This window comes from Cyprinus carpio, chromosome B3 (genome assembly GCF_018340385.1).
Source record: "Cyprinus carpio isolate SPL01 chromosome B3, ASM1834038v1, whole genome shotgun sequence".
NCBI lineage: Eukaryota > Metazoa > Chordata > Actinopteri > Cypriniformes > Cyprinidae > Cyprinus > Cyprinus carpio.
Window position 1 is genome coordinate 23,524,618 of NC_056599.1, and position 12,284 is coordinate 23,536,901.

At 37.4% G+C, this 12,284-nt stretch overlaps 1 protein-coding gene across 4 annotated transcripts in view; it reads left to right on the top strand.

The window, feature by feature from the left end:
- Positions 1–12,284, top strand: part of LOC109070816 (SH3 and multiple ankyrin repeat domains protein 1-like) — a 70,294-nt gene that overhangs the window by 49,030 nt on the left and 8,980 nt on the right. For 3 of the 4 annotated variants that reach the window (XR_006154218.1, XM_042720305.1, XM_042720306.1), the window contains exons 15-23: positions 4,985–5,067; positions 6,061–6,185; positions 6,322–6,457; positions 6,561–6,641; positions 10,580–10,588; positions 10,850–10,876; positions 10,976–11,032; positions 11,461–11,573; positions 11,758–11,878. Coding sequence is in view for 3 of the 4 variants with exons in the window: in XM_042720305.1 (XP_042576239.1) it covers positions 4,985–5,067; positions 6,061–6,185; positions 6,322–6,457; positions 6,561–6,641; positions 10,580–10,588; positions 10,850–10,876; positions 10,976–11,032; positions 11,461–11,573; positions 11,758–11,878 (752 nt within the window). In the remaining variant the exon portion in view is untranslated. The remainder of the gene's footprint in view (positions 1–4,984; positions 5,068–6,060; positions 6,186–6,321; positions 6,458–6,560; positions 6,642–10,579; positions 10,589–10,849; positions 10,877–10,975; positions 11,033–11,460; positions 11,574–11,757; positions 11,879–12,284) is intronic. The other variant, XM_042720307.1, reaches the window with a different exon arrangement.

A 12,284-nucleotide genomic window follows, 5' to 3' on the forward strand; every position in this document is an offset into this window, starting at 1 on the left:
CAGGAGTTGTAGGTGGGAGGGAGGTGTGAATGCAACGAAGTGCGCTCCAGTCTTCCACCCTCCTACCCATGGCTGAAGTGCCCTTGAGCAAGGCACTGAACCCCCCAGTTGCTCCCCGGGGCGCTGATATATAGCTGCCCCACTGCTCCGGGTGTGTGTTGACGGTATGTTCACCTTCTCACTGCTGTGGTGTGTGTGCACTGGATGGTTTAAATGCAGAGCACCAATTTTTCGAGTATGGGTCACCATACTTGACAAATGTCACGACTTTCACTTTTTCACTTAATTCTTCAGATATTAAAAGCAGCCAATGTGTTGTATCAGTTATATCCATTGCTTCTGCATTCTGAGTCTTGCATTCAATGACGACACACATAAACCAGGATGAAGACGAGGGGGCTGACTCTGAAAGAAAAGCAAGCAATTTGGATGCTAAAAGAAAAGAGGAAGTCAATTAGAGCTATAGCAAAAACAAAGGGCATGGAGAAATCAAGAGTTTGGAAACCACCGGCGACATCAGCAACCAACCAAGTAGTTGATGACAGTCAAAAAAATAAAAGCTGTGAAAATAAACCCTAAAATACATATCTGTAAAATCACCAACAACCTCCATAAAGCTGGGGTGATGCTCTGACAAACTACTGTCCGCAAGAGACTTTGACACAGAATTATAGATGCAACACAGCAAGATGCAAACCTCTGATCAGCACCAAAAACAGAAAGGCAAGATTACAATTTGCCAAAGCCAGTAGAGTTGTATGGACAGATAAGACAAAGATTCACCTTTATCTAAGTGATGGGAAAGCAAAAGTGTGGAGAAAAAAGGGAACTGCAACTGATCCTAAGCACACAGCCTCTTCTGTAAAGCTTGGTGGAGGTGGTGTCATGGCATGGGCATGCATGGCTGTCTCTGGCACAGGCCATAAACTTTAATGATGACTTAATGTATGATGACAGTAGCAGGATGAATTTGGAAGGGTACACAACCATCTTGGCTACCAATATTCAAGAAAATGCCATCAGACTCATCAGAAAGCGCTACATATTGCATCAGCACAATGACCCAAAACACCCTGCCATGATTTTTAGTGGAGTTTTTTATGGGGGAAATATTTTGTAACTTAGATTGTCCAAATCAATCTCCAGATTTAAATCTGATTGAACATGAATTTCACCAGCTGAAGAGGAGACTAAAGGCAGAAACTCCCCAAAACAAGCAACAGTTGGAATTGGGTGCATTAAAGGCGATGTCTATGGGTTGCAGACTCACTGCTCTGATTGCACGCAAGGGATCTGCAACAAAAATAATAGCTTTTAATCTTTTACATCTGCCTTAAGTTCAACTGTTCCAATACTTATGTTCACCACGGATAGTGGGATGAACGCTAAAAGTGCTGTCCTTTTTATTTGGTAAAACATTTTTGTGTTGAAACAGCTAATAATAAAATGTTACATTCTGTAGTTTTGTCTCATATTCATCTTTTAATCATATTTGCAAATGTCTTGACTCCACAGCAAACAGAGCAATTTTGTCTTTACTGTTCCAATACTTGTGGAGGGCACTGTATGTATATATTACACATATAATTGCTAAACACATGGTATTAACCTTTGCCCTCTTAGTCCTGTACAGGCTTGGTCTAGTGTCCTTTTTTATTACAAAATATTTTAACTGCCATGTTGCAAAGTGAACAGTTTTAACAGACGTTAACACAAAAAAGGCACTTCCTTTACTGTGTAAGTAATACCAACATTTGCAGGCTCACTAAACTCAAAATGATTTGAAATAATTCATTTAACTAACATAATTCATTTAGTTTTGTTCATTTCTGTGGATTAATTTGCTCTCTCCTGTAGCAAATAAATGTATGCAGGACTTTCTTGCATTGTGAATGTAGAACTTGCAATATTAGTATTTTAAAAGTGCCATACCTGAACTGTTCAGGCTTTTCATTTTCATGGTTTTCAACCCGGGGCAGCCAAGGGCATTCTAGGAGAGTGATATACTGTAGTTCAATACACTCACACGTTCAGTGCACTTACTAATATATGTCCCTGTGCGGACTCAATTGTGAGTCTGTGTGTGCTTGCTTGTTTGTTTCCCACTTGCACAACTGCTACTGAACAAGCCCACAAACTATGGTAGTGCATTAACAACACGAGCGCAACACTGGCCTGAATCTCTCTTACACTGACCTTATAGTCGAGTGCTGCTTTAATGCCACTATCACATTAAGATTCCCCAAAACACTTCATCTTGGATGAAAGGAGACACATGGCTCTGGGCTGTACATGCACACCTGCAGCATCTGGGTTTGGAGCTGTATAGCATGAAGGCAGCGTTTCTGATGGTGTTTATCAGAGCTGCTGCACATGATTCATGAAATCACTGGCCATATGACTCATGGACTGGCAGAGACACTGTTGGACAAACAACCACACTGACTCACTAACACAGTTGCGACTCATCTAACTCACTGAAACCTAAACCATCTAAGTATCAGCATAACTGACTACTGACTTCACACATTCACAAATATATCAGTGCGGAGACTGAATGACAGTGAGTGATATAATGACTGAAGGAACTGTGAATCATTTCAACTGCTCATAAATCATTCTGGAGTCCTGTATACACTCATTAAGAAGCATAAACATATGAGTTGTGTCCCAAATGACATACTATACACCGTGCACTTATGCTATGTATTCAACTGTCTAATCTTAGTGAATGAATTTTACATGTATTTATCATGTATTTATTTTACGTATTTATTTTACATGTATTTATGCAAAATTTCAGTACATGAAGTGTCCTAAATTACACACTTTGTTTTTTGAAGTTTTCAGTGTGAACACGCGATGGTTTTTATACTACAAAATAGCATAGAATGCTGCATAAAGACAAATGGGTTTCTTAGGATTTTTTTCTATTTAAATAAAGATTTTTACATGCTTTATAATCACTTTCACTTGCCCTACCAATAAAATGTATTATTATTTTACTTTCATATTGTAAATTATGAATGACATATTTTTGTGGTAGACTGTTCATCATGTGAAAAGATCATAATGTAAAAATAGGGGTGTGTGTGTATACAGTGTGTATATATATATTTAAAAATATAAAATAGAATTGTGTTTTTTCTGATATGTTTAAGTAATGAGTATTCTATATATATATTGTGCATCCCTGAGTTTGTGTGTTTGTGTGAGATCTCACAGTTCTGTGTCAAATGTTCACTACCTCTGCAAACGCAAATCCTTGAATGATGCATTGAGATTGCATTGCCTCACCTTTTACTATTCTGAGCAAACAGTCCTTTTCCTAAATTTAGACTTGATCTCAGACATAACATCCAGGCTTTTGCCATTTTTTTATATTCTTGCTGTGGCCAGTTATGTACTTGGCCCAGCTTACACTGGTTTGATTTGGAAAACATTATGCTTGGGTGTTTTGTTGAGATCCCTTCGAGGTGAACATTGGAATGCTGAATGACTAATTCTGTTCAATATGGCTGCCAAGTGTGTGTACTGTATCACTCACTGTGCATGTCTACATATTAGTCTGGCTAGTTCCTATATCCAGTTCTGGCCGTTGCCCAGGAAACCGCCAACATCTCACTTACAGTGCCCATTGCACATACAAACATAACATAGAAGATCTGTAGTATCTATCCTAACTACAGGACAACATGATTGTGTTATTGCAGCGGATGAACTTGTAATGCTCTGTCTTCTGCTGTGTGACATTTGAGCTCCATTCAAGATTGGCACAATGTCACGAAGGTTTGTTCGATGGATAAACTTCAGACAGCCTTCAAATCAAGCCTCTGTAACTGGTTTCCCGCCAAATTGTGCTTGTAATACTGTTTACAGCAGGAGAATGGCTGTGTGTGTTGTCTGACCTGCTGTTGTGTGTTGCATCCCCCAGTCCCTCTCCTCTGGTCCTGGGGCAGTGCAAGGATACAGTTGGTTAAGTCCCTGAACACAGAGCTGAAGGATGGGGATGTTGTGTTGTGAACTGCAGTGCACTTGTTGACACAAGAGCATGGATGCCAGAGTATAATAAACAAAGCTGCTGTAAATGGAAACCACTAGTGGGACAGCTTTCAATTTTCAGCTGGAAGTATACTACAACCAATGGCTTTCTTGTATGATATGTGTATTAAACTTACCTTACCATTCAGTTTGGGTCAGTTAGATATTTAAAAATGTATACAGTGATACATTATTGTTAAATAGAAAATTCAAAAGAACAGCATTTATTTGAAATAGAAACCTTTTGTAAAACACTCTTAAAAAATCTTACTGAGAGGACATATACTGTATTTAAATATTTAAATATTTTAGAAAATTAAAGCAAAAGTTATTATATGGCACTGTTTAATTTTAAAACAAAGCTGTATGTTTTCATCTTGCATATTGCTATTAGGAAATATTGTAAAACTTTAGTGCTGAGCTTGGTTTTTAGGTATTTTTAGGTATAATTTCAGCATGTAGTTGAAATAACCATAAAAAAACTGCTTTTAGAAGCAACGTTGCAGACAAAAAAAATAGTAAGTATATATATTTTTTTCATTCATATGTGACATCAGTGCCTCCCCACTAATAAAAAGCACATTAAACTGGCATAAAAGAATTTTAGCAATGAAAAAAATGGCACACTTCACTTTAAAGAGCCAGTACAGGCTGTCCTGTAATGTATGCGTTCATACCAAAGTCTATGGGTCATACACTGAACTCCGCTTTTCTCTGGCCTCTGACCCTCCCCCTGCCACCTTCTTCACTCAATATCTTGTTTAAGTGTTTTCCTGTCGCAGTGGAGATATTTACCATGTCTTCTGTCCTCTTTTATCTGCCTCTTCTACCCCAGTTAACTTATTATCTTGTTTAAGTGTTTTCCTGTCGCAGTGGAGATATTTACCACTTTCTTTCTTTCTTTCTTTCTTTCTTTCTTTCTTTCATTCTTTCTATCTTTCAGTGACTACATAATCAAGGAGAAGACAGTCCTCCTGCAGAAAAAAGACAATGAAGGTTTTGGCTTTGTGCTGAGAGGAGCCAAGGGTAAGTGCAGGGTGCATAATATTTTTTTTTTATATATTAATTTATGCTTCAGCATTTCATAAGCCACAAAGTTAGATCACAGATTTGTCTTTATGCGGTAAATAGACACACATTAACAGGATCATATATCACATAAAACTGTCATCCTTTTTTTTTTTTTTGTCAAATAAGTTTTATTGAAAGACAAAGATTTTGAAGATGAATTTGCAATCTTGCATATTTCGTCAAAATCAAAATTAGAAAAAAGAGAAAACCCCATCACAAATCATCCCTTACCAGACCTGTTTGCGTTATATTGTTAAGTATGATGAAAAAAATATTTTATTAATATTAACAAATGATGCATTAGTCCGTAGAGTTTCCATCAAGATAACAGAGAAATGGGTGCTAGATTTTGTCAAACTGCTCAAATTTGCCCTTCAGGCAGTACCTAATTTGTTCTAAATGTAAAGTAGAAATCATCTCTCCTAGCCATAGCTTACATGAGACACTCCTTTTTCTTCCAGAATAACAGTAGAAACTTCTTGACTGCAATTAAACTGTATGCAAACAGTTTGTGTTGTGCTCCTGATAATGAATGCATATGTTCAGAAAGTCCCAGAATTAAAAGTGCCGTATTTGCACCCTAAAAATCTCTGTTTTTGTTATTAAAGTCGATGGCTTGGGGTGACAAAAAAGATTGTGACATTACCCAAAAAAAGACTGTGCCCCAAAAACTACTGGGAAAAACGACTCTCTTTTAATAAATCGACCCCCCTGAAAGTCATTGAATAATTCACACACTGCATAAGAGGGCACATTCACTCTTGCTCTTTATCTCTTACGCACACATTTATACTGATGAGTTTCAGAACTGGAATGAGAACATGTGACACGATCTTTTATCACTGCTCATCTTTTTCATTTTCTTGTGTTTTCTCATAATTGTCAACCTCAGTAGAACATTCTGGACAGGCACGCTACACTGATTATATAAATGTCCTCTCTTTGTAGCTCAGACCCCTATAGAAGAGTTCACTCCCACCCCAGCCTTTCCAGCACTGCAGTACCTCGAGTCTGTCGACGAGGGAGGCGTGGCTTGGAGAGCTGGTCTGCGAATGGGAGACTTCCTTATCGAGGTGTCTGCAGAACTGCATCACGGAACTTATATTCTGTTCTTCCCTCTTTATCATTACTTCAGGTCTCTCTAGAATTGTCCTCATTACTCAAGGTCTCTCTGTATCTTTCTGTATATTGTTTCTTTCTCTTTTTCAGGTGAATGGTCAGAATGTGGTTAAGGTGGGACACAGGCAGGTGGTCAATATGATCAGGCAAGGCGGCAACAGCCTCATGGTCAAGGTTGTCATGGTTACCCGGAACCCTGATATGGAGGAAGGGGTCCGAAAGAAAAGTAAGAGATACAAATTCACACAGCAGATACAACAGTGAAGTGTTACATGATGATTATCATTGGACGCCGGTGACACTCTTTCTTTCTCTCTTTCTCCACACAGTCCCACAGCAGAGTAAAAGGCTGAGCACACCGGCTATCGCTCTGCGCTCCAAATCAATGACATCAGAACTGGAAGAGATGGGTAAGATGTGGGAAATGAGAGGACAGAAGAATGGGGGCAGGGGGGGAGAGTGCAGTGCTTCCCAACCTTTTTTGACCCCTACAGCCCCTCACTACGGCTCAATTGCCCCTTAATCAGCACAAACCAGAAATGTTTCATTTGAATTCATATTATGCTGGATATGATTTACAGTGATCATTCTATCAAGTGACAGAGAAATCTGCCTCTGTCAGGTGTTTCTATGTAGTACATACTCTACTGTTGAAAAGCTTGGGCTCATCAGGAAGAGTTCTTAAAGACATGCCATATGCTTGTCAAGGCTGCATTTATTTGATCAAAATACAGTAAAAACATGAATATTGTAAAGCATTATAACATTTTAAAATAGCTGTTTCTGGTTTTTTAAATATTTTTAAAAAACTAATTAAGCGAAGGTGGATTTTCAGCATCATTACTCTTCAGTGTCACATGATCCTTCAGAAATCATTCTAATATGCTGATTTACTGCTCAAGAAACATTTCTTATTATTATCAGTGTTGAAAACATTTGACTGTCATACATCTAGTCATAAATAAAGTTAAGGAATCAAGCATAGTGTTGTGCTTCTTAATATTTGTGGGGAAAAAATGTGTCATTTTTTCAGGGCTCTTTAATGAATAGGAAGTACAAAAGAACAGCATTTATTTGAAATGGAAACCTTTTGTTAAAAGGATTTGTCTAACTGTCATTTTTGATCAATGTAATGTATCCTTTCTGAATGAAAGTATAAAAAAAGAACGATTAAAAAATGGAACAGTAGTGTATTTAGCATACAAAAAGTACAAACCAAATCATGATGAATAATTGCAAAGAATTATTTTAATCTATTAGCAGCCCTAATATTTCAAGGAGTAATTTCTATCATATGGGTTTAGCAAAAAGCTAAATCGTTTAAGTACTTCCTGCTTATGTAACCCCTGGGGTTTGCATATCCTCGGCTGGGAATCACTGCACTAGAGGACAGAACCAGAAGGTTTAGAGAGAGAGAGAGAGAGAGAGAGGACAGTGAGGAGAGAAATTCAAGAGAGGATGAAAGAGCCAAATAGAATAGTTTGAACGGTCAGAAGGGAGAGGGATGGAAGAAGAGAGAGTGAATGGGAGAATAAACTATCACAGCCATACACTGAAAGAAGTAGAAAGGATGGAGGGAAGTGTTTGAACTGGATGGCATAGAGATAGAGAGGAAGAGAAAGAGAGAGACAGCATTAAGAATGTTCTTTCACTGTTCTTTCAAGTTCCACACTGTCACTACCAGCACCCCCACTACAGGTAACCCCCCAAAAACTGTCCCCTCCCAACCCTTATATCCCCTGCCTTCCACCTTATCCCTCAATCCTACACCTGCAACCCCTGTTAGCTTTAACCCTAAACCTCAATCTAAGCCACCTCCCTTGTATTCACACACCTCTGGCTCTTAGAAAAACAGGTTTCTGAGCGCTGTGTGTGTTGCTGTAGTATTGTAGCATTGCTATAGAGGCACAGTATGTACTGGCTCAAGGTGTCACCATCACTGACAATCATTTAGTTTACCAGTCAGGCTTATATCACATCAAGAGAATCAGACTACATCATTTTCACAGCCCACCACCAAGACAAATACTGCTTATTGTTATCTGTACCCAAATCCCCTCTATGGTCCATTGAGGCATGTTTTCCCTTCTCTTCAGCCCAAGCAATATTCTCAGAGCTCCCAGTCCCTAGTGGCACTGTGTCTACTGTAAATGCTCAAAGCTCTCATCAGCCCAGTTCCCATAATTCAGTAGTCAGGGTTAGTGTGAGGGTAATGCAATTCAGTAATAGTGAGTACTGATTACAGCACTCAATCAGATTGGCTGGCTTCTACGCTGGTTCTGGAAATCAGGGTGAACAGGTTTTAATCATAAACAGTCATGTTTACAGTGGACACTTCTAAGCAAGAGCTAGACGTAACATGTTTGCTAAGTTCATGCTATTGAATTTTTAAAAGTTTAATCTATGCGCTTAATTAGCATGCAATGACATCCTTGTGCATTGTGTATGTTCACTACTGATGGACAATATATCAGCTGTCATACTGATACCTTTATGATAAGTAAAATAGGCCAATATATATACACTACTGTTCAGAAGTTTGGGGTCAGTAATATCAAAGGGGTCAAAATGTGATCAAAATCTAATGTGATGGGAATGTAATGATCTTTACATTTTTACAAAGACATATTTCAAATAAATGCTGTTCTTTTGAGTTTAAAATTTATTAAAGAATCCTGAAAAAAATGTGTCCAACTTTCCACAAAAATATGAAGCAGCACCACTGTTTTCAGCATTGGTAATAATAAGAAATGTTTACTGAGCACCAAATCAGCTAATTAGAATGATTTCTTAATGATCATGTGAGGTTGGAGTAACTGCTGCAAAAATACAGCATTGCTAAATTACATTGATATATTAAAATAAATTATAAATAAATAGTATTGTTTTTTTGTTTTTGTTTTTTTTTTACTGTTTTTCTGATCAAATAAATGCTGCATTGGTAGCAAAAGTGAATTATTTCAAAAACATTTCAAAAATCTTACTGACTCCAAATTTTTTGAAAGGTAATGTCATTAATTGATAATGATCACAAACACATTATTACTTACTACCTATCTTTTTTATTCTATTCATGAGTTATATTTCCCATTTAGCTTTTATTAATGAAAGTTGACCATAGGTATGTTTAATTTCTTTATCAATAGTTAATAGTACTACATTTCTGAAATGGTTGTTCAATAAGAAATTTTTGTAGAAAGTTGTAGGAGCGTTTCTGCAACTGTGTAGATTCATGTTATATTGTCCAATTATATATATATTCTAGATATATTATTATAGATAATTATATAGAATTATTATTAGATTATATATATATATATATATATATATATATATATATATATATATAATTATCATTAATAGTTATCAACCGTTTTTCTTTATCTATGCATCACTAGTATTCATCTTTTTTTTCAGACAATATTTTACACAGTTTCATTGTTGATGACTTTAGAACCATTTACAGGAATTATTATGCAATTATTTGAATGAACTACCACTTTGTTTCATACCAGTTTATTATTGTTGCATGAACGGATCATCAGGATTACCAATCCTTAAACATATAAACATATAAAAGGCAAATTATGGCTATTTTTTTTTTTACATGTAGTAAAAAGTGGTCCCTTCCTGTCTAAGTGGGTGTTTTTTATTCCAGAATAAGCTACTGTGTAGAACAGACTTGATGCCAAAGGTCCATAGACTAATGTAGGGCACAAGAGTAATGCATGTCTGCTGTTACATTTAATGCTGTTTAAGTTAATACTCCATTATGATAACTGGATCAGAGTGCTTTAAATGTGTTACTGTTGTATCTTCTCAGTTTACTGAAGGTGTCTCAGGTGTTTAATCTGTGCAGGTATTATGTTATTTCATACCCTATGTCTATTCAAATGCAGCAATTTAATGTGAGTGAAGAACTCTCACCTTTTCAGACGTATTCACCTCTCCACCTGGTGCAGTGTCCCACCTCACTGCCTCCCATGCTCTAAAGATAGCCGAGATTGCTCTAGCATGAATGTCTTGCTGCACTGGTACCTTATAGTACAGGCAGCAGCACCTAAATGTAAAAAGAAAGACAGAAACAATGCTAGGAATACAAAAGGTATAACGATTAGTTTTAACAGGCAAGCAGATCAACCCCTCCTATAATTCCCCTAGAATCCTTCAGCTTTATATGCATACAGAAACACATACACAATCCCTACACACTCACCTGTGGCTTTTATGAACCTTTCCTGCACACTTTTGTCGCACGGGTTGCTTTTTAGTTGACTGGTAAAAACCCTAACTAACCTGTCTTATAACCTCCCTAATCTTTCTGTCTGTCCTGGCATTCCATACACAGTGGACAGAGGTAAGAGACACTTCAGTTTCACTTTAAGTGTTTTGCTAAAGTTGCGTCTGTTCAGGATTGGTAGTGCATTTTGTGTGCATCCTGGAAAAGAGTGCTTTTTCTATTTGTTTGTTTGTGCCTGACCTAAATAAAAAAAATTGTTCAACCTCTTGCTACTTGTTAGTTGATGAGAATGTGATTACAGCATTAACAGCTCATACAGTATTACTACAGGCTGATGGTGTTCCACCTTACATTGACTCTCTGTTTTCTTGTTCACAGCCTCTGCCCCATGGAAAAAAAAATCAGGTAAAGCTCTTTGTCTGCTCTGTCTGTCTTGTATGAGACACTTGACCTAATGGGTCTGTAAATATTTCTTATGAGATGAAACCTGTCTCTCTGTTACAGAGTTCGAGTCTTCACAAGCTACAGAGAAGAAGAGGACAGTTTATCAGATGGCTTTGAGTAAGAGATTCATTGGTTTTATACAGAGGGACTGTCATGCATCTAGTCATACTTAAAGTTGAAAAATCAAGGGATAGTTCACCCAACCACCCCCCCCCCCCAAAAAAACAAAAAACAAAAATTGCAACATAAAAATAGTCATAGTCCAAATCTTTTCAACCATATTTCAAGTGAATTAAAGCCATATGATAGTTTTGTGTGATGTGTAGTATAGGCTGAAATTCTGTTTTATTATTCATTGAAAATCTTGCTTGACAAGCACAGTTTACTTTAACTGTATGGAAAAAGAGCAGCTTTGCTATTCTGCTAAAAATAAATTCCTTTGTGTTTCATGAAAGAAAATACATCTCCTTTAAATCAATTCAAGCTAAAAATAGAAATAGTTCGTAAATTAATTAATGAATTTTCTCTCTTTGACTCTATGGCAGATAAACTGGATGAGATTTTAGCAGCAGCACAGCAGACCATCAACACCAATGAGGCCCCAGGGCCCCGGGTTCAGGGGGTAAAAAGAGAACGGGGCAGAGGCTTTTATAATGAGGTATGTTTATGTGTGAGATGATTGAAGCAGTTATTAAAGATGGCTAAGATCATAATGATTATGAGATTACATTTATTAGATGATACTCAAGATTTTCTGAGCTATATTTTTTTTGCGGAAAATGTTTAGCAATATTGCATTTTTTTTAATTGGTTCATAATGTTATTTTCATGTATTTTGGCAGCCAAGTTTCGACCAATCGGGAATGGGGATGACAACATCTGGGGCAGGGCTAGGCTATGACCGTGGTCAATTTGTGTCTGGCCACGCCCCCCCGCACGGTATGCTGCGACAGAAGTCCATCGGTGAGGCTGTCTGTTAGTCCATCTGTCTGTCTGCCCACCTGTCTGTCTAACCATACTGCTGTACGTCTATGGTACGTGCGTTTAGAGCATTTAAAAGAGTGCAGCTGTGGGTTTGCTTTAATGCTTATCGTCTGTAATGCTTTATTGTTCTAGAATAGAGACCATACATGTCAGTTTTTGGAAACAGTCCATAAGAATCTTGTCAGGGGTTTGACTGGGTTACTGGAAAGGCCAATTGCCATAACAAAGGTGAATGAGATTTATTTAATCTGGTGCTCAGCATCAGTGTTCATTCTTGGTTGAACTATACAGTTTATAGCCTATTTATAACCCCAAAGATTATAAGCACACTATCTGTATGATAAGAAATGCTTTCTGTCCCATGCCTTGACAGTAATGCTGTCAA